General features: G+C 39.8%; 1 protein-coding gene across 1 annotated transcript in view; it reads right to left on the bottom strand.

Annotated features, from left to right (window-relative positions):
• Positions 1 to 774: 774 nt before the first annotated feature.
• The window catches only part of DOCK2 (dedicator of cytokinesis 2), a 151681-nt gene continuing 124480 nt past the window's right edge, over positions 775 to 27975 (bottom strand). The window contains exons 35-52 of the mRNA XM_069029298.1: positions 26296 to 26452; positions 25134 to 25174; positions 23125 to 23215; positions 21951 to 22070; positions 20203 to 20292; positions 18884 to 18988; positions 17937 to 18078; positions 16214 to 16295; positions 13950 to 14034; positions 12330 to 12416; positions 11827 to 12003; positions 11176 to 11259; positions 9117 to 9254; positions 7896 to 8023; positions 6066 to 6246; positions 4662 to 4782; positions 3511 to 3653; positions 775 to 1564 (exon numbers count right to left, since the gene is read on the bottom strand). Coding sequence (XP_068885399.1) covers positions 1490 to 1564; positions 3511 to 3653; positions 4662 to 4782; positions 6066 to 6246; positions 7896 to 8023; positions 9117 to 9254; positions 11176 to 11259; positions 11827 to 12003; positions 12330 to 12416; positions 13950 to 14034; positions 16214 to 16295; positions 17937 to 18078; positions 18884 to 18988; positions 20203 to 20292; positions 21951 to 22070; positions 23125 to 23215; positions 25134 to 25174; positions 26296 to 26452 — 2047 coding nt within the window. The 3' untranslated portion in view covers positions 775 to 1489. The remainder of the gene's footprint in view (positions 1565 to 3510; positions 3654 to 4661; positions 4783 to 6065; positions 6247 to 7895; positions 8024 to 9116; positions 9255 to 11175; positions 11260 to 11826; positions 12004 to 12329; positions 12417 to 13949; positions 14035 to 16213; positions 16296 to 17936; positions 18079 to 18883; positions 18989 to 20202; positions 20293 to 21950; positions 22071 to 23124; positions 23216 to 25133; positions 25175 to 26295; positions 26453 to 27975) is intronic.

Genomic DNA, 27975 nt, shown 5'->3' with positions numbered 1-27975 from the left:
ATTATCAAGTTGCTGTGGAAAGCAAATGAAACAAAATGAAACAAAAAGTCTGTCAGAATTCATGCCAAACACTGTAGTGTTAAAACTGGGCCCATTTTGTTTTGCTGTCTATGGTTATTCTGGTGAAGGTGCAGCATTAGTTCCAATGGCAAATATTCCAAGCCTCTCACAGAAAACAATCACTAACTGTTCCTGTAGAAAACAGCTTCACTCCGACAACTTGCAGAGTCTAAATTCATAAAACTAATTTATTCACACTGTATGTTAAAGTGTTGATAGAAAAACTTAAGCTTAAACAAACTACAGATGTCTTTCCATAGACTCAACTCCACAGCAAGGAATAACTTAAACCTCTTTGTCTTTCCCAAATCCATAGAAATGGCAACAAGGCAGTCCCCCCATCCACAACACTGTACATGAACATATTTTATTTACTTAGTATAAACCTATGTAGGTGTCTGAAACATAAAGGGATGAGTGAAGGAAATCATTTATTCACTTTTAGATCCCCCTCTATCCGGATAAAACACTTAGAAAGAGAAAGAACTGACAGGTTATAAAAAGCCTGAGGTGCTGACCTGCAGTGCTGTGGTGCTTCACACCAGTGAGGCATCACCTCCCAACTCTACCTCATGAGGTGGGAAGACACAGAAAATCAATCTAAAACCAGAAAACTTTGGCTCATAGAATTCCATTTGCTGTCAGTAAAAACCTATTACCTTTTATATGATGATACCTGGAGATGTCAGGGAGAAAGGGTCAGGGCAAATAAACCAGATTTGTAACATTTTATTGAACAGCAGAAAATGTAGCTTTTGTTCATTGTGCTGCTGGCTGTAAGGTCAATTTGTACATGTTTAAATAAACTTTTGCATGTTTTCCACATAATAGCTGCTGTTCTGCAAAGAACTCAGGCAAATGGTGTCACAGCCATGGACATCACTGGGGAAAGATTGAGGATACAGAGCAGCGTGCTGGGAGCAGCACAGGGATCTGAGGGCTGTAAATCCAGCTGCAGCCACACAGTAAATTGTCAGTGGCTATTTTGGGCTGAGCCACCTGTTGCCTTGGCTACACTGCCAGTGAGGGTTTAAGGATATCTGGAGTGGCCTGTACAAGCTCCAGAAAACCATAACTCCTCTGCTCTCTGGAAAGAACAGAGCCCGACTTGCATTACACAGTGAGCATTGCAGATGCCCTTTCAATACACCTCACTTCCCAGGAACAAGCTTTGTCCCCAGGGAGCACACAGTTCCCTTTGGCCTGTACAACCAGAGGCTTCTGTTCAGATCCCAGTGGACACATCCTGCAGTATTTTCCTCAAATGTTATTCCTGTATCTGTATGACAAGTAACTTCTCAGAGCCCATGGGTGGTGATGTTCATATTCTCCATCAGTGCCTTTCTTTAGAGTGGATGGTGCTCTAAAATGGAATATTTGTAGGTAGATGCAATTATTTTCTGTTGAGAAGTGGTCTTGTAAAAATTGATCACAGATCTGTTGATGAAGGTTTGAAATGCTGCTCCACAGACTGTTTTCCATCTTCCAGAACTTTGGAAATGCGCTGAAAAAAAACACCAAAAGAGATTTTTATAGGTTAAAAGTGATTCTGTGTTGGATTCAGTGATATATATATATTAATTACTTGTGGCTTAAGCTGTAGCTAGAGAAAAAAGACATTGACCAAATCCTGCATGTTTGGAATTAATTTCTCTATTCTGCAAGACCTTAAACCTGTATTTAAACCTGTCCACATGATTCCAAACATGCAGTGAAGCACTTCATAACTGGGTTTTTAGCTTTAGTTAGTCATTTTTCCACCATGTAAGAACGAACATTCTATCCTCTGTACTTTATATGCTATTTAATTTTAAATGTGAGTGGATGAGATAGTGCTGAAAAGCTGCAACTCCTGGGTCTAAAAAGAGCAAGTGTGTGATAAATTGAATGTAAGTGAAATACTATAGACTTCAAATTGATAGGTTATTCTTGTTTCTACCAGAAAAATAGATTATGAACACATTTAAACTGAAGGTTTTCCTAAATGTTACTCTATGGTCCCTGAAGGCATTATTTTTTTTTTTAAAAACCAAACAACACTGCAGAGAGTATCGAATATAAGTGAAATCTATTACCTAGAAAAAACAAACCGAAACATCAAACCCTTTGCATTGAAAGATCAGAAAAGTTGATGTGTAAAATACTGCAAGTGACCCAGAATACTTATGCAGTAATGCACGTTGGTAGCTACCCTCATCTGCATTGTCACCCTCCCCCTACCTTCAAAGGAGGAAAACTTTCACATTCTATGTTCGAATAGCTGCTCTGGATACACTTTTTTTGCTGTCAAATACTGAGTTAAATGAAATAGTTTTAATTTTATGAAAATTTCAGACGTCAGTGAAATGTTCCTCACTGTAAAGGAAGGCAGCCGGCTTTAAGCAAGAGTGACGACTCCAGCGGGAGCCGATTTCTACTTTCCATTAAGCACCTCCACTAAGCATCTTCTCCCTGTGCCGTGATCAGCCCGCTCCGAGCCCGACTCTCGCATCCCGGCCCCGTCCGATCCCACCGGGAGTCGCCGCGTCCCTCCTTCCCTGCCTGCCGGCACCGGCGCTCGGCGGGCCACCCGCGCCCTCTCGCGGTGCGGGAGCGGAACTGCACACCCAGGTACCTCCCTGCATCTTCTACATCCCTGCATCCCTGCATCCCTGCATCCCTGCATCCCTGTATCCCTGCATCCCTCCATCCCTGCATCCCTCCTTCCCTCCATCCCTGTATACTTGCATCCCTGCATCCCTGTATCCCTCCATCCCTGCATCCCTCCATTTCTGCATCCCTGCATCCCTGTATCCCTGCATCCCTGCATCCCTGCATCCCTGTATCCCTCCATCCCTGCATCCCTCCATTTCTGCATCCCTGCATCCCTGTATCCCTGCATCCCTCCATCCCTGCATCCCTCCTTCCCTGCATCCCTCCATTTCTGCATCCCTCCTTCCCTGCATCCCTGCATCCCTCCATCCCTGCATCCCTCCTTCCCTGCATCCCTGCATCCCTCCATTTCTGCATCCCTGCATCCCTCCTTCCCTGCATCCCTCCATTTCTGCATTCCTGCATCCCCGCATCCCTGCGTCCCTGCGTCCCTGCATCCCTCCATCCCTGCATCCCCGGATTCCTGCATCCCTCCTTCCCCACATCCCTCCTTCCCTGCATCCCTGCATCCCTCCTTCTCTCCACCCCAGCATCCCTCCATCCCTGCATCCCTCCATCCCTGCATTCTTTCACCCTTCCATCCCTCCATCCCTGCACCCTCCTGCTGGAAGCGCTGCCACAGCCAGCTTTGCTTCCACATTGAGCTTCCACCCCACTCTGTCTGACAAAAGCACAAAGGAAAAAAAAGCAGAATCTGACTTACGAGCCTATTAATCTCAAAAATATTTAATTTTCACAGCATAGAATTTTTGAACATGTAGCACTTCCTTCCCCCCCCCACAAACACACAGAACCTACCATTGTTTTAAATAACTGGTTCACTTTCCTTCTTTTGATGGTTTTCTTGTCACCATCTGAGGTGGTAGGAAACACTGGCTGGCTCAGCCTTTGTGACACAATTGTTTCATCGGGTGCCACAGTGCTGACAGACAGAGTTAATCCTTAGAATGGAAACAATATTGGTTACACAAAGCAGAACCAAAAAAGGACGGCCAGAGTGTAAGACAAAACAGAACTCAAAATAATGAACTATTGCAATGATTAGGAAAAATTGAGACATTTTTAATCTAACTATAACCTAAGAATAAATAATTAAATAATGGGGAAACAATAAACTTCAATACATTGAAACTGAACAGGGGAAAAAAGAACCAATCTGGCCAAAGAATTAAAAATAGATAAACACATGACAAAGAAGTGGGCCATGACAGTCTGTTGTGTTGTGCTAAACATCTGTCACAGGCATCTGGAAAGAGAGGGAGAGTGAGCAGGACAGGTGAAATGCAGGCTAAGAAAAGGGATGGCCTATGGAACAAGGGATTAAAAGATACTGAAACTGTGTCTGTTTTCTCACTGTGCCCCAGCCTAGAGATGAGCTCCAACTTTAGTCACACTTTTCCCTTCCCTTTAACACAACCACCCATCTGTCTGGGGGGCAGCTGTGTTATCTTGCTTCCCCTGCCTCCAATGGTGAGGGAATCTATGGGATTCCTCTCTGGCTTCAAAAGCAGAAGGTGAAATCCTGTTATGGGGCAACTTCTGGGGATATTCATCCCCCAAAGCAAAGCATGGAGCATTTCCCCCTGTTTCACACACTGCCCTTGGCTGTGAGCCCTTGTTTCTGCTCGTGAGACCCTACAGAGCAGGGAAGCTGAATAAACCTTGCCTCTTTCTAGGCAGCAGGAATGCTCACACTGTACAAGGAAGTGAAATTTGGAGCTCCAGGAGTAACAGTTTTAGAATCTGCATGTTGGCACAGGTATGGTGTTACCAAGCATTTGGAGCAGCCCAGCCTCACATGCACAGTACACACTTCAGTTATAATCTTTGTCCCAGTGGATTTCACAAGGATGGAGAGAGATGCCAGCCCTGCTTGGAGCAAACCCTTCATTGCTTTTTCATTGCTCCCAGTACAGTTCAAAACTCTCACCCTAGTGTAAGCACCTTACCTGGGATAGTTGGCATAGAACGACTGACAGTGCTCATCTGCTTGAGGACAGAAGTTTTCTGAGGTGCCACCACGTGTTCTGAGAGGTTGGTGTCACTCATGAACTCATATTTCCTTGACAGCTGTTAAATAAAAAACCACAGCATTAATGATGAACTGAGACTTTGGTCCATATATCATACTACATGCAATCTAAAAACATGCAACAATTTTGCAGATAATTTATAGTTAGAAACTTCTCATTCTACATTGAAAAAAAATATTCTAAAAAAGTTACAGAAGTAATCTGTGATCTGAAACCTGAATTTCTACTCTATTTTTGGCATAATACCATCAGACAACTCTGGGTGTGATCTGCAAAGTAAAATTAAGTTTTGAAAACATTTTTCCCTATCGCATTAACATACCCAGCTTGGCTGCTGCAAAGTCTTGTCACTACTTTTTTGAAGCAGAAGGAAGTCCTTTAACTCAATACACAGTGTGATCCCCACAGTTTGGTGCATGTGTTATCTGATTTAATCAAAAGCCAAAGGTGTTACTTGGTTTTGTGTATCAGTGCTTCTCAAAGCAGGACTGTGCTTATCTCCCTTTTGCATAAGGACATGCAGTGATAGACAGTCATAATCATCTGTGAGTTTCTCTGTGCTTCCCCAAACAATCTTGGCTTTCTACTCAATTCATTTTACCTTTGATGAGTCCTTCAAACAGTTGATCAAATTATTTATGCTCCCTCCATGTAATTCAACAATCTGTTACTGCCTGACTCTTTAATTTAGATGGGGCTTGTGTATCAAGAGGATATATACCAAAAGAAAATTCTCCTGAGGATTAAACTGTATCTATAAAAAGGCCCAGTGTAAGTTACATAAGTCATTGTAATGATCCAGCAGTGCAATAAAAGCACTTGGATGATCTATGGAGCAGGAGATGCCAGTGCTTCCAAACTTCAGTCTGGCACCATTTAAGGAGTGCTGTTTGCAATCTTGCAATTTCCTAACAGCTGTATGTTCCATAACAAGGTACAAAACGTACAGGGCTCATCACTTTTGAAATAGCCCTGACTGCGAGGAGCTGCCATGAAATGTCAGCACAGTCAATTGCCTCTCCACAGGAAAGCAGCTTAACCCTCCCATTGCAGTGCTCCTTTTTGAGCTAACCAGGCTCCGAATCTGCAGCCTCAGAGCTCTGTTATCTGTCACCAGAAGCCAGGAGAGATGTTCTGATTTTCTCACTGATTTGTTTCCTCCACAGCATCTTGCATGTTTCATTCATGGCAGGGCAGATCATCTCTGCATCCTGCATACTTCCCTTTATGACAGCTGCAGTTCTCTAGGATATATTTTTCTTTTTCTAAGGAAACGGATTTTAATGGATTATAAAATACTACTCTAAATCAGTAACATACACATTTCATCTCAGAGATAGAAATATCAGCTGCTGTCTTCTCATCAGCAAACACCACACTGCTTCTTTTTGTTCTTTTTTTGGACTTTCTCATCTTGACTTCAGGATGAGGATTATTTTGTGGAGCAGTCTCCTCTGATTCTGCTTTTACTTGCTTTGGTAGCACTGCTTCCAGATCAAAGCTGCAGGAGCAAAAGAAAGGAAGTACAAGTTGCTGAGTGATATTTTAAAAGCTGCTGGTATTCTGATGTCATTTCCCCATGAAATATAAATGAGGGTCATTCTTTCCTTCTACTTTCTAGGCAGCCTCGCAAACTGCTGGCAAAAAGTATAGGATGTGCTTCAGCAGCTGGCAAGTGGAGATACAAATAAGATGCCTGCAGGCAGAATGACACTCTTAAAATGTAGCAAAGAATTTAAAATTTTAAAATGAGCTCAAATCCCTGTTTAAAGATTTGTGCATCAGCTTAAGAACTCCTAAACTAAACAGAGTGGAGCTCACATGGCAAGTTGATGTGTGGTGATGCTGGTGCTGAAAGCAAGCCATGCTCTTCTGGTTCTAAAAGAACCAAAGTGGAACAGAGCATTGCTATTTGTTGCCATGTTTTAAATGCATCCTGCTATTTGTTTCACCATATCAGACAAGAATGCACACACCCAGGGATTAACCCCCCCTCCACCTTCTCTCTTCCTTTAATTTTTACAGTTTAAAAATTGGGCTACTTCTCATTAAAAAAAAAAGCCCATGAAATTGGTTCTGGCTTTACTCCCTTCTCTGCTGATGTGATCAGCCTTTGGAACATGGGACTGAACTTCTTTCGTAACATAAAAATTGATAAATCAAGTAGTGTGGTGAGTCTGCTGACCTGTGCTTCCCAGAAACAAATTAGCATCCTAAGAATTAAAACCAGGTGCTTGATGCAGTTGCTTCAGTGGGCTTGTCTGGTTCTGTCAGAGGTGTCCTGATTTACTGCAGCACACAAATGATGTTTGCCTGCTCCACCCTTCTGGAGGGGAAGCTGAGGGGCAGGAGAAGCAGCCTCAGGAATCTCAGCATGTGAGGAGTGTTCAACACTGGGCTGGCCATCAAACATGCCAGGAAAAGGGGTGTCTTAAGAACCAACCCTTCCACATTAGGGTCATACACCACTGGACTTTTTCAAAGTGAACTACTCAAAAAGGGAGATCAGATGTTTAAAAAAATAATCAAACACTGCTCAACAAGTTCAGTTTTATACATACCCTGTTTGGGAAGAAGTTCTATGCACTTGAAAGATAATTTATAAAGTGAACAAAACAATCTGTGGATGGAAAAGCTATACCCATAATTGTTCTCTCAAACTTAAAAGTCTTTTTGTTTTCCAGTGCTGCAGTTAAAGCACATTAGGCAAAGCATTTTACATTACTACAGACTTTACTAAAATGTTCCACCTCCTTTTCAAGTTTTTAAAGGTTGTTCCTTTCCTATTCACATTTTATAAACAAAAAGATGCTAATTAAGTTAAAAGCTGTATAAAAAGAAACTTGTAAAAAACCCCCGATCTTCATAAATTTTTGAAAAGTAATTTAATTTTTAAAATACTTATTTTCTGAAAATGAAATGCCACTTTTTTTTTTTTCAATGACACTTGAGTACATTTTGTCTATTAAAATAGAAATGCTGTAGTTTTGAGCCTGGAGGAAGTGATAGCTACAGTTAAAAATAACGTTGGTATTGTCTGAAAAGGCTGCTGGCGGTCTTTATTCTTTTTTAAAAATCTTTTTGTTTCCTTTCATAAAACTGATTAAAAAACAGGACTGAAAAAGAATTTGTACTGTATTTACAACCAACCTTTCAGAAGCAGGTTTTTTGGGAGTACTGCAGTCTGAGTTCATGGAACACATGGAGATAAAGGATAACTGACGGTAGGATTTCAGCATTGACCTTGGCCGTCCGACCCTCTTGTCATCAAACTCTGGCTACAGGATGGAAAAGAGAAACACATTCTGTCAAACAACCCTGGGATCTCCAATTCATCCTTTTCACACCAGGTTTTGAAGACTGTGCAGATGTTTAATACTTGGCATGAAAGGAGTTGTCTGCTCCCATTAATTACTGTGATTTATCTTGTGTCTGGATGAATTCTTACTCTTCAAACCTCCCAAACTCAATTCACAAAGTACGTTCTCCTCAAAATTTTAAATAGGTTGGGTTTTTTTAAGTGCTGGTCCCTAAGAGTGCTGGAGGGTTCAAGCAAGAGGCAAGATTGCTGATTGTAGATTACAGCCTCTGTTATTGCAATTATCATCGCAATGACATGATTTCAAGGAAATTATTGCAATTGCAGCCTCTATTATTGCAAAACAAAAACCATACTCAGATAGATATATAGAATTTTCATCATACAGGTATATAACACAGCACATATCTAAAATTTAGGTTAGAAACTTGCTACTTTTCCCCCTGTAACAGTAGAAATAAGTCCTATTGTAAAATCACCAATGCTGAAAGCAACAATATAAAATAATTTCCAAAGTAACTGGTGTTTAATCACAAAAGCCAGGCAACATCATTCTTGCTAGCCTGCACAACTCAGATAGAATATTTTATTCAAGAATTGTCTGGGGAGTTTGTATTCAGAAGTTATCCTTCAATTCCCAGATATTTCCATTTCTTCTCAACTAGTATTTACAGTATTATACACACGGCAGGTTTTACTTCACGGCACAGCTGGAAGTGGCTGGCACAGGGAGACATCAATTGCAGATCAAAGCCCTAAACCACTAAGAAAAATTATAAAGAGAACAAACATAAGAACTTGCTTTTACTTCTTCAGTAAGGTTGAAAAGACTTGCAACTTTAAGTCACAATAATGTATAGTAAAAATCTTCCAGAATGAGGAATATTTGATGTCAGAGAATTGAATCAGCTCTTGGATGATGCAACTCAGATCCTACTACCTTCAGAGCACAAGAAAACCCACAAGCAAAAAAAAAAAGCATGATTTTGTTTAGAACAAGATGTATATTAAATAAAGGGAAATGGTGGTAGAGGTTAAAAGGAGAGTAATACCAATTCTCTGGCTCCATATTGTTTTTCCACTTTAACTTTTAAGTGCATGAAACATTCCTCCATCCGGTCATGGAAAGGACGAAGATTATCAGAAACTCTTCTTTCATGAATTTTAATTCCAGCCCCAAGGAAAGGTATCTTAAGAGGAATAAAAGAAGAAAAGAGGTGAGACTTCTCAAGTGGGTCCAACAACCTCTCTGGCTCTGTTTAAATTATCTGGTAAATCAACTGCAAAATTCTTCCTGTGACTGGCAGGTGGATTTGCCCATTGATATTGGCTTTGAGCAGCAAATACAAGATGGAGAAGGCTCATGGAAAATGGGTATTCCCAGTAAATTTCTGAAAATATTGGCTGCCTCACAGAGGCTGTTTTCTCTCTTCTATGTATTTTAATGGTATGAGATTTGTGTAAAACACTCTTAGCTCCCCTTCTGCCACAAACCTTTTCTAACTGCTTTACTTCAGCTTTTAGTACTTTGCATTAATATCTGGGGTTTTTTTGTAAAATCCACTTATATTCCATGCTTCCTTTTTGTGTTCTGACTCAGTAAATACTGGGAACATTGGTCCACCCATCTCGTTGGTCATATTTCATGGAAGTTCAATTTCAATATAACTTTTAAAAACGTGGTATTAAAGCCCATCTGTTACTGACAGATCTGTTTGTCCTCAGAGGGATTTGCAGGGATAGGCAGAAATTACCACGTATTTCCTAATGCCAGCTGGCATTATGGTCAATCAATACCACTAATCCACTGAGTACTTCTGATGGCCAGAAAGCCACAAGGCACAGAGGTGTGGTGGGCAATGACACAGGAGAAACTGTAAAGGTACGACTCAAACTAATAACCAAACTGAGATAAATCAAAATAAAACAGGAAGAAACTTCAAAAACATTAAAAAGTAGTACAAACAATTCCATTAAACTATTTGGAAGATTCATTTCAAGGCTGAGAGGGGAATAAATGGTAAATTTTTGCTGTTTCTCATCTATGAAAGAGAGACAGAATCATAGAATCATTGAGTAGTTTGGGTTGGAAGGGACCTTTAAAGGTCATCCAGTCCAACTCCCTGCCATAGACAGGGACAAGCCCAGCAGGTTGCTCAGAGCCAACCTGACCCTGGATGTTTCCAGGGATGTTTTTGTGAGTAAGTACAAAAAATGAGACATGGAATGTGAGGTGAAATACCTTGAGCCATTCATTTCTGGTAGTAAAACCCCAGATGAACTCTCACTATTTCTTACCATCCCTCTGTCTATTGATAGCAATGGTTTCTATTTTGGACTAGATAATGGAAATAGAATGGATCATTTCTGGGGTCATGTTTTTCTCTGCTCCATTATCATTATCAGGTCAACAGAAAGAGCCATTTTCCCTTGAATCTCAGCAAAAATAGAGTTTTTTCTGCCATCACCTCCCATAGGTGCATTTTCCTCCTTGAGGACAAAAGGGTTCTGCAGGCCGGTTGTCTTATCATATATACACTATATATAAAATAATAAAGAGTAAACCCAAATAACCTCAGTGCTGCCAGTATAGGGAGAATATTCAGTTCTCCTCTGGAGATAGAGCTTAAAAGTATTTCCAAATAGTCTTCCATGCTATTTGCACACAGAAGACACACAGCAGTTATCTTGAAGGGTCATTGAGCATGAAAATAATTTCTGAGAGAAGCAAACACTCCATTAAGGTTTCTAAAGAAAAGAAAAAAACCCTCCACAAAAAGCAAATACTCTAGGAAAGAGTTGTTTCCCAAGAGAGTGTGTGACATTTGCCAACCCCAGAAATTCATGAAATCATTATGACTTTTGTCATGCTCTCAGTTTTGTCTTCAGGAATACAACCCAAGTTGGAAATCCTGGCCCTTTTAACCATAAATGTAGTCTGTTATATGTGGCTTTTGATAAACCATTCCAGATGAGTACAAAATACCTTTCATGGGGTAAAAAAAAGTAGAAATGACTCAATCATCTCAATGCTATCTTCTCCTGCTAGAGAGGAATGGCACAAAGGAACCACTGGCAAAGCCTCAGTGGTGGCTGTCGGTGAGAAATTACCTGCCAAGCAATCAGATCTTTGAGTCTATTCAGCTTTTCTTCATCCTCTGGATGGTCTCTAATATATTCTTCTGTAAAGAAAGCCTTAAACACAAAAAAAAAAACAAAAACAACAAAAAAAAAACCAACAACAAACAAACAAACAAAAAAAACAGTCCATCATTTTGACAGGTAAAGAAACCATCATTAATCCACAGAGCCTAGCTGGTGATCATAATATTGGTCATCAAAGAGGAGAGACATCTGCATGGTCCTTAGCCAGATGCTGCTGGTGAGAATTCCTCCCTCTATCAGTTGGGAGCTGAGGTGCTCTTTTTGGTTAAAATGTGTTAGGTCTTTATCCAACACTTCTGAGTTTGAGACCCTTATTATGAAACCCAATTATCATTTCTTTTGTTAAGTTTACAGTGAAACTAAAAAGGCACAGATTTGGAGTATCATGATTTACATCAATTAATGGCTTCAGCTATTTTGGTTTGCTTTCAAAGACAGAGGTGACCAGGAAAGGAGGATATGAGGATCCCTTAACTGATGGAATTATGGCTTTCCTATTCCCCATCCACACTGTGCTGCCCCTTTAACAAAGGATGTAAGAGGATTATGAAATGATGCACGTGAGAATGTTCTTTGCAGTGACTCCAAAGCTCCTACCTTCTCATATTTAGCAAAGCCACCCATAACAGCTGGATCAACAATTCCATTCAGAAGCATGGAAAGTGGATTAATAGGGAGGTTCTCATCACTCTGGTACTGGTTAATCATCATCAAAATTTTTTCATTCGTCGTGGACATAGTCTCAATAGCATTCTCTAAAGGACTAATTGTGGACTGTAAAGAAACAAAAGACTTCTAAGGTTCATAAAGATATAAACAGGTCTTTTTGGTTTTACAAAAATCCCACAAATGAACCACAGTTTTGCAATTCAGCAAACCCACACAGTTCAATTCTCTTAGGACTTGGTCCTGAAACTATAAATCAGACATAAGAGATGTTGATCATGTATTGAACAGTAGAAAGACTAAAGGTAAATAACAACAGTTTTGTATGCATACAATAAGCTACAGTGGCCTTGTGTGACAGTTTTGCAAGCTGGCCTGTACATGAGGATTCAGTGGCTGCAAGTTGGATGGGCTCTGGGCACGTTAATACTCACGAGTGACATGGTGACCACCTCGAACCAGCGCAGGATTCCTGGAAGTTTGTAGGCTGTAACAAATGATGTCCTCTCAATCCACATAGACTATTAAAAAAAACATAGCAGGAGAAAATGATAGATCAGGATTGAAACTTTAATCATTTCTGCCTTCTGAGATGTCAGAGTGAAATGGATGTAGATGGAAAACATGCATATTTTTGCATAAAAAGACACTGCAAACTTAATCTAGCGCAGCAACTTGCACAAATAATTTTCCTGATTTCAGATTAGGCCATCTTCAGGCACAGAGCCTGCACAAAGCATGGGAAAAAGAAAATTACCCTTGAATCTTTTAGTCTGTATTCCTATTTTTGCCTGTACAGATGGAATGACTGACATTAAACGAACTGCTCTCGCCTCTACCCAGATTATATTTCCTCCCTTCATGTTCAAAAGGTATTTCTGCAATTAAAAGCAGTAATAGCCCTGTAACAACTTGCCAGCATTCTGACTTTGTTTTTGTTCCTCTCATTTTTCTTTTTTGAACAAGACTGGCTGTTGGTATTTTAGAATAGTTTGGAATAGCCACTGTTGCATTTACCCTGCTGCACCTTATTTCAGTATCAGCTCATCAAAACTGCCAGTACTGAGAAACACCATAACAGATGTAATGAAGACACTTCCACCTATCCCAATTCCCACCTCTTTGAAGGAAACATGCATCTTATCTATTATCATCAACAATGAAAACATCAATAATTTAGTTTTTGTAAAACCATTTCAAGGTACATATGAGCTCAAACCTCTCTAGTTTGGAAAGGAAGTCAAGGTGCATCCTGAGTCTTGACAATACATTCTGGCATGTCAGGGTAGAGTTTGTGTGTGAAGTGTTGATTTAACAGCAGGTAGGAAGCTCTTACATGAAAGTGTTGACTCTGTTAATCAGCACACACATAACAGAAACTGTACATTTTGGAAAGAAATGGCTTTTCCCACCAGTATGCCAAGAGCCCAGCTTTAGCCATAAGGATTGGATGGGATGCTTTTCAAAACAAACCATAAAATAGCAGACACCTGTAAAGTGAAATTACAGAAATTTACCACATTTTTATGCTTAACATTGAAAAGTAATTCATGGTGGTATAGATTTCTTAGATTATTTGAAGAGTGAGGGCCATTCCTCAGCATTCGACCATTAGGCATGGGAGTAAAAATGACACAGGCAGTTCTCTCATCAGTCGAGATTGCACAGGACTGATGAAAGCAGGCAACACTCACCTCATTGGCAGGCTGGCAGCTGATGGAAGTGCTGCAAACCACAGGCAGCAAAGCATTTGATATTTATTTACATGTCACCTTGTTTCATAATGAAAATCTGTACCAGAAAATGTTACTGCTTAACACAAACATGCTGAACATGCTTAACTACATAATGTTTACCTGCAACTGAAACAGTGATGTCTAATTAAGTACACAGGAGTCATGCTGAAGTAGAGAAGTCTTGCATTTGGTTTTTCTGAACCAGATCCTAGTTAAAGTGTCTGTAATGAGCAATCTGAGCCTAAGAAAGGAGCTAGGATCACAATTCAGTCACAGTTACCAGAACTACATCCATCACCTTGTCATTAATTTACTTACAGCAAATTCATTTTCAGGGTCAACAGATCCTTTTCTGACTGGTCTTGAATAGTGGAACCGTTGTACGTTGTTTGACTTATAAAAGCTGAAAGATTTAAAAACGACTATTGTAAAATATAGAACCCAGAAATTAATGGATCTTGTTATCACAGAGAAATATTTCATTTTGAGTAGTTGAGTTCTTAATTAAAAGCAAATTTACTGCTCAGAGAAAAAGGACTTTACTGGAAACTCAGAAAGCATCACTTTACCTACAGATCAGGGTCAATACACAGTATTTTACAAATATTAAGCTTCAACTTGTGACTGGGTGTATTTCCCAGGAGTAAAAATTCCAGAACTTCCAGATTAATGTTCAAATCTACAGGAGGACTAGAGGAGATTTCTCCTCTCCTGTCCTCTTGCTGTGGCATGTGCCCTGCTTGCCAGCTTTATCCTGGTTTATGGAAGGTGTTGCTTTCATTCAAAACAACTGACTGAGCAGAGCTGGTATTTTCATGTGGACTGGAACATGGCACATGACAAAGCAGTTTAATCTTGTCTAACAATCCTGCTCACAGTGCTGAACAACATTCAATAAATTAAACAACCGAAGCCATTAATAACAATTTCTTGTGACAGATAGTAGAATATATATAAGTACTTGTAGAGGGATACACCAATGTAAAGGATCCTTTGCAAATTCGTGTTATGGGTGGTTCTATTCAGCCAATGATTCATTCTCCATCATTGTGAGCACACCTTTCCACTAAACTTGCAACCACTTGACTTTTAGCACTGAATCTGCAGAGTTTTGGCTAACTATTTTGCAGTCCAAGAAAAATCTCTCCTTTGGGTTTTTATTATTTGTTTTAAAGATGAATTAAATTTAAACCCATGTTAAGTAAAAGCTAATTTTGCAGAGAAAAAGAAAACAATCTAGGAAATCTCTTTCAGTAAAACTGAACTGTATTTTGAAAGCCCAGAAAAACAAATGGAGAAGCCCCAAACATCTGAGTCAAGCAAACCATGGTATGTTAGCTCATAGGAAACTATGATTTCTGATCCAAACTGCTAAGAGTTTCTTCATCAGTAAAGAAAAGTAACTGGAAAATACTGCCACACTGAGTCAGACCACTTTATGCAGTTCCATCTGAAAGGAAAGATATTTTGAAGCTCTTTGATAGAATAAATGCATTCTCATCGCCTAATGTAACAAACAATTAAATGCCCAATAAGGTACACTCATAAAAATAAATCTCCAAGACCAGATGCTATCAGCAGTTTGGTTGAATTCTGCAGCTGAGACAAACCATTACAAAATCTCCCATATGAGCAGAGATTATACTCTACATGGAACACTTGGCTACATAAACTGCAGCAGTTGGAAGTGTGGCTGGCTCTGTGCTGAAATCTGGTCAAATAGGACCACATTTATAATCTGCCTTTCAGTTACTGATTTGAAAATGAATCAAGTTGAAATCAGGACCACAATTTTTTGTGGCTTTTTGGGTTGGGTTTTGTTTTGGTGTTGATGCGTTTGTTTATTTTAAAATCCTGCCACACAAGACCTGTGCTTGGATCTGCTTTATTTACTGTAGTGTAGATGGGGAGGTGATTATTATTTTTCCCCTTTGAGTCAGTTGCTACTTCAGTAAAGATTCCATAGAGAGGCCTGCAGACCAAGGGCACAACTGGTTTGGAAGCAGCTCTTGGCCAGTCTGTTCTCAAAATACTTTGGTCAATTAATTTCCTTTATTCCTTTACAAAACCCATACTCCATAGCACCAGCAGAAACCATTCTGCCACCGTTATTCTGCACTTGACCAGACAAGACACAACAAGATTCTTCTGTTCAAGAGCCTCCAACTCAACCACTCTCACACTGCCAGTTACATCCAAGAGCCCTGTCTCCACCACTTGTCTGAGTCGTGTTGAAAACTCAGCACCTTTGAGCCAAAGCACAGATTCCACCTCTGTCCCTGCATCCACGAGTTATTTCTTCAGTGGTAGATGGGTACAGGCTCTCATGAAATTCCTGGGGAATACCCCAGAGAGATGGGGTGGAGCTCTGAGCATTGTCCCTGGGGGATTGAACTGGGTGGCCTCTGAAGGTCCCTTCCCACACAAATTGTTCTCTGATTCTATGGATACATAAGTCAGTAAATTAAGACAATAAAAACTCTAAGATTCATTGGAAAATGACTGAATTCACAAAATAATGATTGTCAGTTTAGGAATATGGACTGATTTTCACTACACTATCACTACAGAAATTTACTTACTTTATGATTTGATCAGGCACTGCCTTATTTTTGAATCTAGGCTGCTCCTCCAGGACTGGCTGCACTGTAAAACACTGGATATCTGAAATTGTGAAAGTTAAGGGCATGTTATTAACTATTAGTATGAAATACTGTAGGCTACAAGGGAAATAATAATAATAATAATAATAAAAGACATGTTCTGATGAAAAATCTGAAGTGTTCAGGGTTTCATTTCTGGCGTTTCCTTGGCCAAAAAAGGAAAAATCTGCCAGTAGAAACCAGTGAATACATATTAATTTTGAACTGCATATTTTTATTATTTCCTGAGCTTGAATATCTGCAGCAGAATTTATCACACTGACTCATTCATTAAATTTTTAAGCTCAGGCAACTTACAAAAATAACATCAACCATATCTGATCTTAACAGTTTCACTGTGTAGCTTTAGGCATGCATAAAGTCATGATGGTTAACATTTAATTTTGAAATCTGTAACTGAACAGCCCTTTTACTTGAGATTTCCTTTTTCTATGGAAGTGCTGGTTTTTAAATCTGAATGCTGTATTTGTAAGTAAATATATCACATTCTTACATATTTCAGTATGTTTGAAACTCATGCCCTCTGGTCAGATCTTTTTGCATAAGTGTAGTAGTGGTGCCTATGTCCTCCTCCTTGTGAATAGATGAGCAAATTTTACCTTAAGGACTGAAGCATGTGATATCCAAAAAAAATTTAATTAGTTAAGACGCAAGACAGACTTGGGAGAGCTTGGCTTTCAAGCCTAATGTACTATTTTAGACAAGCCTGTAATACTCCCACTTCAGTCCCAACAGTGTGAAAAGAAAGTATTCCCTTTCTCCTCCAGAAGGTTCCACCAGAATAGACTCAAGAGAGTATGTGAAGTGTTACAACATCACCTTGAAAAGTAACAAAGGAAAATCAGCATCCAAATAAAAAATGTCTGATACAATGAGGTGATTCCATATCTGCTCAGTCAATAACGACTCAAATCAGAAGATAATCAGAGTTATTCTAACCAAGATTAATTGATGCCATTCTAAAAATTGGTTAACAGTTTTTGTGAGTTAATTTTCCTAAAAAAAATTTCTGAGGGACTTAGGACATGTTTATGTTGCCAAGAAAGAGAGGTGATACCAAAGTGTGGTGCCAGGCAGAGCAATGCTCAAGGAAGACACGAATTTAATATCAAGACACAACAGCTATGAATAGGAGGTAATAGACAATTTGCTGCTTTAAACTGAGTCTCTTCAAGCATGTGACACTGGTTTTGCCATTTGAAGAAAATAAAGCTGAACCATGTATGAACTACAGTGAATTTTCTTCCCCAGAAGGGCTGTCAAGCCCTAGCACCGGCTGCCCAGGGAAGGGGTTGAGTCACCATCCCTGGAGGGATTTAAAAGACATGTAAATGCAGCACTTGGGAACATGGGTGAACAAGGTTTATGGCTGGACTCCATCCTAAAGGTTTTTTCCAACCTAAATGTTTCTGTGATGAATGAAAGAGACAGTTTCCTTAGAACTGCTAGAAAAACAGCAGCTCTCTTAGGTACAAACCATAAAAGACATGGAGGATGTGTAAGCAAAACTGCAAACTGAGCTGCCACATCAGTAAACTTTCAACCTTTCCAGGAAATTAGTATTTCACACAGATAAGCTCATGCTAAGAACAAGGTTTCCCAACCCTCCTTCCTCTGCAATCTCCCAAGCATCCAAGGATACATTGACCAGGAGAGTTCCTCACATCCTCTCCGGGCACTGCAGTCGTGTTCATCTTCTCAGCACTGGGAAACTGGCTCATCAGGTGGGCCTGGAAATCCTCCCTCCTCTCATACTCCTTCCCACGGTAGATGAACACTTTGTTCTGCAAGGAATAAGGAGTTATTTCCTGGGCTGGTGGTGCTGAGGCAGAAGTTACAGGCTCGTGGTAATCAGCACAAAGGCACAGCAGTGTTCACATTTTGGAATGGGTGTTTCTGTTTTTTGAAAATTAATCAACTCTAAAGCCAAACACCTTTTTTACCAGGTGCTGGAAAGCAGCACTGATTCTCCAGAGACCCTGGAGTTTTATTATTCAGAAAACAATGACACTGGTGTATCCTTTCACTGTTTTCCCAGTGTTTTCAAGGCAGCTTTAGCCTTTAAACTTCAAAATCAGGGCACCTCATTGCTTTTCAAGTGTGAAGAAAGCCACCCTATTCATTGTTGTATGTAAGAGGGGTTTTAGTAGTAAGAAACACCAAATATTTAGGTTATTTTTATGCTCTGAACTCATGCACTACTGTGGTTAAAACAATGACCTTTTAAAAACCTATGGTAGAATCTAGTTGTGCACTGCTTCCCTAGTTTGTCAGGTTTCTTGAAAAAAAAAGAGCCTTTGGAGTCTGGATTTCCTCCATGGTAGTCAAAACTGGAGAAAAGTAAAGAAAACAGAGTAGATTCAGCATATGTTGAATAAAACCAGCTCAAACTTACCATTTTTGTCCTAAAGTAGGAACTGTTGCAGTTCAGGAAAAAACTTAAGAGCAGTACAAGACAGTTGGTATGAATATGTCAGCTCAATGCATATCAGAGGGCAAAAAAGGAATCTGGACATTAATCATGAGGAAAACAGGAAAAGAAAAGAAGAATGAAAATACATGAAAAAGTAATAATTTAAACAAGTTTACCCTTAGAAATGTTGGGAATCCTTGGCCATAATATCCAACAGCAAAATAGTCTGGTTTAGGCCTCAGAATTTTCATGATGTTTTCATAAAACTTTGCTTGCTGGATCTGAAAGCAAAACCAACTGTAATTACTTGTGTTTGGGGGTTTTATCTATGCATTTTTAACCTCTACTACACAAGCAAGAGCTATCAGCTCTCAGCTGATGAGCTGTGGCAGTAATCAGTTATCACACAGGATGCTGCTGGGGGACATTAAACACTGTTTACATTTATATGCAAATACGATACACAGTGAAATGGGTATGGCTTCAACCTTCATATTTGGCCTCAAAACTGCGTTTACCCTTAACTTAGGAGAAAAGCAAACACCAAAGTCATCCTTGGCCACTGATAGAATTACTGAAATAATACATTTGGAGAAACTCCCTGCCTCAAATATTTCCCAAGGTATGGGATCAACTCCAGTTTTTACTGTAGCCTCGTATTAAGGGCACACACCCTATAAAGGGCTTAGAACAATTTCTTCCATAAAATACCAAGTGTCATTTAGGTGTTATGTCTGTGAGAACACAGCACTGCAACTTAAACTAGCAAAAATGTCTTCTAGTTCGTGATAAAAACAGAGCAAAAGACACACAGCATATTTTTTACACACAGCACCATTCAGGAACATCATGTTTTGATTCCCACAACTTCTCTGTGGAAGATTCAGGGATATCTGTGGAATGAGCCCTAAACATTTGTTAAAAATCATGCAAATGTGAAATATTGGGAGTAGAAATAAAAATGGTTTGTGAGGGGTGGATTTTTTTTGGATTCATTAAATTTAAAGGAAAATGAATAACTGAATATTTTATTTCCCTTCAAAAATTTCCTTCTAGCCTTTGGACCTAGTTCTAATTCCTTGTGCTGTAATACTTCCACAGTCCTGATTAGGACAGAATTCTTCAGGCTTGTCAAGATCCAAGCTGCTAAAATTTAAAGAAAAATTTAGGGGGAAAAGTTCACCCAGGTGTTCTTTCTACCCTAAGGCAGTACAGCAGCTTCAAAATGCAGCCTTTACATTTCCCTAGGTGAGAACATGTTTATTTCATCTACAGACATTTCAAAATACCTCAATAAACAGATGTTCATGCAACTTTAACCAACAGTCATTTATGAGCCTTTACCACTGGATTGTTACAGTGAAACAGCAACTCTTCAACAAATGAATTAAAAATCCATTGTAGAGCACAAGCTCATAGGCAGCTCTGCTGTCTGATAGCTGAAAGGCACTAATTTCTGGACTGCAATAATCTGAAGATCTATATATAACCTTACCAAGTTTTGACTTAGAAGTTCATAGTCAAAAACTTCCTTTTCATATTGCTCTGCAAGTTCTTTGCATAAAGATATGGCTTCTTCCCACATCTGCAATGCAACCACACGTTCAAAAAGTAAATCCAGTACCAACAAACAAGTTTTCAATGCATCAGAGTTTAACTGCAGTTTTATTGATTATGTTGTCTTTAAAGTGCAGTCATTTATTAACTACACATTTAAAGTGGAAGACTCAGGGCAATCATAAACTTAAGGAAAGCAGATTAATGTTAAAAAATAAAAGTGTTTTATGATTTGTTACAGGAAGGAATAAGTAAACCTACTTTATTATTAGAGTAACATTAAAAAAAAAAATCATCTTACCTTTCAGATACATTAAAGGAAAAAAAAAGAGCAAATCACTGAGGTGAAAACATTCAGAACATACCCCAAGCACAGAGCAGTTTATGAGGGGGCTGACACCTGCCTGTCCTTAAAACACACACCATTTAACAAAACATCCTGCAGCATCCATAATCATAGGGAGCCTTGTACATGACAGCTCTCATCAGCTAAATAACCACAAGTCTTAAATTGCCACTTGCCCAGAGTAGCAGCTTCTTTCTTTCCATGCAACTTAACAGCTGCCTCCTACAACGATGGTCACTGAAAGACCAGGACTGCTTTTCTCAGCTGCTCTGGGCACTTCACAAAAGTGGTCTTAAAGCAGGAACAAACTCCCTCTTGTGAAGATATTTCTCAAATTCTGTCTCCTCTCCAAGTCAGAATAGAGGACACAAAGGTGTCCCTGAGCAGAATTCTAGAATTCTCTGCTGCTGAAAGGACACTGCCAGGCACACATCAGGCCATTCTCACGTGGTGCCATGGGCTCTCTGGCCAGGTATTCCTGGCCCTGGCAGCTGGGTCCTTGGCCGTGGCGTGAACCTCAGTGCTGGGTGCTGCACATCAGGAATTGGGAGGGTTGGGTTCTGCTGGGACAGCAGGTGGGCACTGCTGCAGTGCAGTTACTGCAGATGCCAACAGAAAACCTGAGAAACTGAAGCTGAAACTTTCTACCTTGTAAGTTATAGGAAGGGCTTTCGAGAGAAACAGTAATGACTTATCTTCCCCATCGTACCTTTGGCTCTGGCTCAACAAGACATAATGACTTAAAGGTTGCATTGGGTCACGAGATTAATTGTCTGGCACTGTAGAGCTTCTCCTTTGCTTTATTTCCAAAATTCTCAGGTCTAATGCCATTGCACTTACAGGTAATTTTATTAACACTTTTTTGTCTTAAATTGAACTAAACTGAGGTACTGAACATCAACCTACTGCATTTTAATTTTAGGATACAATTCTTAGTCCTCTCTGAAACAAATATGTCTATTTTGAACTGTCTGGAGTTTTTCTGAGATAAGGGCCAAGTGGTTTAGAAATGGAATCTGTGTAGTCCATATTCTTTTCTTTGTAAATGGAAGTAGATTCAACATTTTTTATTGTATTTTGTTGGTGCCTGACAGAGATGCTTGTGACAATGTGCTGAAACATTAGCCCTCTTTCTCTGTGAACGAGGTCATTGAAGGAATATGCTCCTATGGAACGGATATGCTCTGGGAATAAGCCTGCAGGACACAATTTTTACTTGACCCACATTTCAAAGAAGCTTTTCCTCACAAATGTTTTTTATCCAGGGCACATTCGTTAAACATGACTATTCAGAGTAGCACAGCAGAGAGATTTGGAAGGGAAGAACTCTCCAGACCTACCTTTCCTTTGTCAAAGTATTCTATGATCTTTTCATACAAATTCTCTTTCAAGTGTCTGTAGGTCTGTGAGCACTGGAACTCTGTTGACATGACTTGGGGTGCACACTGTTCATCTGACCACTGAGAATGAGAACACATCAAAAAGAATTTTAAAGCTCAGTGTTTCACATCAAAATCCCCACTGCCACAAGGTCTGGTCCCCTGGGCTCTTCTAAGTGTTTTCTTCCTGAGTCTTTTTTACCCATCCACAGACAAACTGGGAAAGGCACAGGGATTGCATTCACTGCCTCATCAGACAAGTGCTGTATTTCACGTGATACAGCACCACACATAATATTTAAAAAATATATTAAGATGTTACACCTGCCCATCCTTGCCCCACCTACAAATTTTATATAAAAATCCATGTGAGAAAATTAGTTCCTTTTTTTTTTCAGTGCTATCATCTTGACTGACTTAGTTTTGATTTTTTGTATTAAAATATTTCATATACTATTATCTTTGTCTATACCAATACATACAATATACCTCATATTTGTACAATCATAAAAAAATCAAAATGAAGTTTAAGCAAAAAAGCACAAATTTATATAGTTCTGCACTAAAGTAAATTCCGTAAGAAATATCAAGTTTTTACTGAAGAGCATTTAAATTTGGAATATTCCCTTGTAATGGAAATGGATCTTACTGACCATTTCAATTGATACTGTCAGTCACACTGGTAATGAACAATACTTGTACTGAAAAAGAATTAATTACCAGCTACAAAAGAAAGCCAACATAACTTGGTTATGTAATCCATATTATTTAAAATTAAAAGTTAGGTGACCCTTTGTGATAGCTGGAACTGTGTTTAATTTTCATAACTATTATATTAGAAATTACCAAAATGAAAACTAGATTTGTACACAATGTTCTCACTATAAAGGAAAACTATTTTTGCTACCATATTTAGTTTCAGCAATATATGGCTTTTATTCACCGACTGAAAATAAAATTTCAACAATTAATGTTAGTTTTGTATGACCTACTGCAGTATTTCTAACCAGAAACTTGAATACCCCTGTGGAAAATAACTAATATGCAGTAAATCAGATATTAAGACATTCACTTTAATATATTAAAATTGAAAATTGCAAAAGCTTAATTATATATTGAGTTTAGAAAAGCTAACCTTCAGGAGCCACGTATGGAGTAGAAGGGTATATGCTGCTTCTGTGTAATTCTCACAATCTAAATGAAGATCTCGCAATTTATACAAATACCTGATAGAGGAGAGAGCAAGGATTAGACTGGATACTGACATGACTGGAATACTGAGTGTCAAAATGCTCCAGATAACAGGAAACTCTGTAAATGTCACACTGTGACTCCCCAAAGTGTCCTCAAGGACACTGAGGGGGATTGAGGCTCTGGGCATTTGCTCACACTTTGCTGTGTTCCTTTGTGTGCTGAAACTTTGTGCACAAAAGGAGGAGAAAGAGCCGTCCTCCTCCTGTGAGCTGCGGTCAGCTCCTCCTCAGAGGAAGGATTGCTGCACTCAAGGTCTAAGAGAGGCCTCCAAGTCCAATATTCCTGGAGGGTTCCTCAGGACAGGTGCCTTCTCAAGAAGGAGCAGTCAATAACTAACTCATGTAAGCACAAGTTAACTACTGGGAGACAGCAAATGTTAGTTCAGACAGAAGATGTTAATTACAAAGCCTGAGAAGCCGAATTCACCCTAATCTTGTCAAGATAGAGGGGACAAGGATCATCTCAGAGACTGCTGAATCATTCCTCAAAGGACTACGCCTGCCCAGGGAGAAAGGTGAAAAGTTCACTGCGAGGATGACTACTGGCCTTCATCAGAAAGACCCCCGAGGAAGAGGAGAGGCCTTCCTCAGCGCGACCACCAGGACACACAGCGCATGTGTGGCCCATATGCTAATGACTTCCGAGAAATAATTTGTGTAACCACACCTGTCCCAAGGAATGTGATGAATATTCATAATTTAACCCTTAATACCGTGTTGTAGAGAGCACCAGGTGTGTGTTTGGAGGAGCGATCCCCACACACCCGGCGCGCTGAATAAAGCAAATACCCGCTTCTCTGACTCCGTCTCTGAAGTGTCTCCTGGCCCGGTTACGGCTGATTCACTTCCCCTGCAGCACTGCTTACCTGCAGGCACACATTCTCCAGATGCAAACACAGCAGATAACAGGGGCACGGAGAAAGTGCAAAATACCAGCCCAGAAAGGCACAACAGGCGCTGTACAACCCGGGAGGTGTTGGGGGCAGGAGAGCTCTAAGCTGAATGTTCTCTGTGATCCCCAGGGCAGCGTTGCTGCTTCCAGCGCAACCACTGCCCACCGTGGAGCTCAAAGCTGCATCTACTGCAGCCAGGCAGAAAAACTGCATGCTGTGCTGTAACTCACACCAGTTCTGAGGCACAGGAGCTCTGACACCCTGCTGTGGCAGTTCAAGGCACTCCCATTCCCAGCTGCCAGCCCAACAGAAAGCTTCCCCTCAGCAATGCCCGCAGAGGCAGCGTTGTTGCCCCCCAGCCCCTCCGCCTCACAGCTCCAAGGTTAGCTCTGAACCACCTCCAGGGCTCATTTCAGCTGGGAGCTGGGGCTTTGTTCTGCAGATTTTGCAGGAGAGGAGAGACAAGAAACAGGGAGCTTCTGAAGCAGCAAGATCTGCTGAAGCCCGTATGCAGAACTCTTGGAGACAGCAAGAGGCCATGTCACATCGGAAGGAATTTGCAGCTCTCACAGAAATTTACAGCCTCAGCTGCAACCCTGCCCGTGGAGTGCTGCATATTGAAGGACTGGGCCGTTCTACAAAACTAGAATGTTTTCTCTGCCATCCTAAATGCATGATACACCCTCCCTCAAACCTCAAATCTATCTGTACTTTCTTAATTTTAGACAATAGACAATGAATGTTGAGTGATTTACAATTTACAAGTTAATTCTTGTGGGAAAAAATGCCTTTGCTGAATACATAGCATAGATTCCCAGTTGCTGAAGGCCAAGCTAACAACAGAGTGAGAATGCAGATGAGGCCAGGGCTGCCACAGAGTCATTGTGGATGGTAAAGTAACATTAACTACAGAAATCCAAGCACAACGATAAAACCAGAACTCACAGGACAATATTATTGCCCTCTCCAAAAGAGATCCAATAGCATGGTTGCCATACCTGATGTACATCTCTTCACGGTTAATGCTCTTGTAGAAATTCTAGGGACACAAATATTTAAAGTTACCTCCTAATGACCTTTAATAAAATTATGTATATATATATACACACTGAGATTTTGCTTTTCTTGCTAGTTAGAAAACATAGACTGCAGGAGAAACAGATTATTTACAGACTATCTGAAGTTTAAACCTGGAACTACTGCTTCAATTAATATTTTTATTAATGTTTTTATACATACATATACTTCTTATAGTTCAAAATGAAATCATTACTGAAGGCTTTTCTAATGGAGAAGAGGAAAATATGGTTATCCAAATGAATTAACATAATAAACCACAGGCTCCAGCTACACTTGGTGGAAGCTGGTATGTATTGAAGCAGATGTGTAGCACTGTAGTTACGGAGCATTGTTGTGCAATACCTCTAACGGGGCCAGTTCCAGGAATAAAGCTCATTTTTTGGTCACCATAACATGTTTGCAGGTATGTAAGTTGCTAAGGCTGTGCAAAAGGTATGACAAGAATTGTGTCTTGAAGAGCTGCAGAAATTTATACCACATTGCACAGTGATTATTGAGGAACTAAGAGTGTGTGAGTGCAATACTTCAAAGGTGGCAGACGTTCCTCCTTGGCTTTGAGGAATTTCCTGGAGGAGGAATCTCTCTATGCCATATCCTCATTACAAAACAGGGGTAGAAAAGAAGACAGAGTGGCCTAGGACCACATCAGAGCCTCAAACCTCTTGGCACCTTACTGCAAGGGTGCCTTGCAGGTTTCCTGCCCACATTTGAAAACTGTAACTACAGAGGTGCTGAAGCAGCAAGTGGGTCAGTTCCTCATCAGAGCTTGACTCTGTCAAGAACCCAGTGTCCCATTAAGCCTACCAATAGGTACAGGCATGTGAGCAGCAAACTTCCTTATTTATCCACAGAATCAAAGTGGATAAAGCATACAAACAAAACAAAACAAAAGGGTGAATATTGCTTTCAGACTTACGCATATATCTGTGCAAATAGATATAAAAATCTCTTGCCTCAGAGTTTAAATCACTAGGGAATGTTGTCACCCACTCCTGTCCCTGGGGAGATTTACCTTCATGTTTAATAAATGGATTCTAATGCTCTGCCCCCCTCAGACCAGAATCCCAGGAGAGAACCTACCAGCAGGTTCACGGTGCAGCTCATGCGGTTGTCCTTGTTCTCGTCGTTCATCACGGCACGATAATCCAGCAGCCTCTCCAGGAGCTTTTTCACCAGGCTCACAAAGCTTTTCACCAAGCTGAAAATGCCAGGGTGCTGCTTGGCACACTCCATAAGGCTGCAAACACAGAAAGGTTGGTACCATTCTGAAGGCAAATACTGAATTAGGCCTAAATGAACTGCAGGTATTCCCTCTGTGAGTTGGTCATTTAGCTGTCCAGAAGACAGATGCATATAATCAAAGGGTTAAAAAAAAAGAAACATTTACTTTTCCTGTCTGAAAATGACTTTGAATTCAAGGGTGTATTCACCTTCAGGACAGAGCAACTTGCATCTGTGCTATCACAAACTCAGGTCTCTGGAATGTCACACTATTGCAATAAATACTGTACTTTCCACAGCATAAAATGCAAAAATGCTTTCCTTCTCTTTGTACTGCTACATGCGAGTAGAAAGTTCAAATGAACAAAAATTACAATTTTTTTAGCTCAAAAAAGTCATCACCAGAGTAATTTTACTTTGAGAAATAAGCACAACCAGACAATCAACTTTCTGCAGATTGAAAAGAGCAGCTTGATCTCTTTTGATGAAAGTAGGGGAAAGGGAATTTTATATTTTGGCATCATCAGATTCAATTTACATTAACAAAATATTAGCATATACTGTTTCTACAAAGTGCTGAAGTGATTTAAGAGTAGAGATTTCTCTTTACTGTCAGAGCTTTCTTTTCAAAGTTTAACTGTTTAAACATCATTAAGTGATTACTTGCATCTCATTAAGGATTATTTTATTTCTTTGCTTAAGAGCTTGTTTCCTCTACTTAACATTCTGGTTTTCCATTGGGATTCTCTCTGACAAGCTACATTACATATATATATACACACAGACATACATACATATATTTTCACATATATAATTATAGATGCAAGCATTGGGTCAGGCAGAAATGCAGTTAATTTTCCCCAAGGAAGCCCTGCTGTGTATTGGTAGCTGGGAAGGTTCTGACCTCTTAGTGCTTCATTATCAATCGAGCTCTAGATCATTGTTTTCCAGACACCCAGGTAAAAAAAATAATTTATTATTAATCTTTAGGCACAATATTTTTTAAAATTTTAATGTTAAAGTATACTGTTTTAATTAATAGGAGAAATTATATTTTTTTTTACCCCTCATAATTATTTGAACCTTCTTCAGAAAATACATATTCATATTGACTTCAATTGCAAAGAAATCCTCAAAGCTCTGGCCTAGAATGGAACCTCTGCAGAATACCCAAGAATAAAACCAAGTCAAGAATACCCAACTCAAGCAAAGTAAAAGCAGCATCTGAAGTTTATTCCTTGGATTGTGCAGCTCCAAGGGAGTTACTGTGCTGAGACAGAGGGAATGTGTACGTGGATGTGTGAAAGAACATTTATATTGTATAAGATAGGAGGGACAGAGGCCAGCAGATACAACCAGAATACTCCAGTTGCTCTGGTCTGAAATGGAAATATTTAAATCAATAACTGACACATGGCTTATAAAATACACTGCAAATGGAATGGAAACACTAAAGGGGCTGAAGAGCTGACAACTGACAGAAAAGGCTGGAGCACATTAAATGATATTTGTGGGGAAGTAAGAAAGCCTCAGTACCAC

Source organism: Aphelocoma coerulescens, chromosome 13, assembly GCF_041296385.1.
Source record: "Aphelocoma coerulescens isolate FSJ_1873_10779 chromosome 13, UR_Acoe_1.0, whole genome shotgun sequence".
In the NCBI taxonomy this organism is placed as follows: Eukaryota; Metazoa; Chordata; class Aves; order Passeriformes; family Corvidae; genus Aphelocoma; species Aphelocoma coerulescens.
The sequence above is the reverse complement of the archived record's forward strand: the minus strand, read 5'-3'. Positions and strand labels throughout refer to the sequence as shown.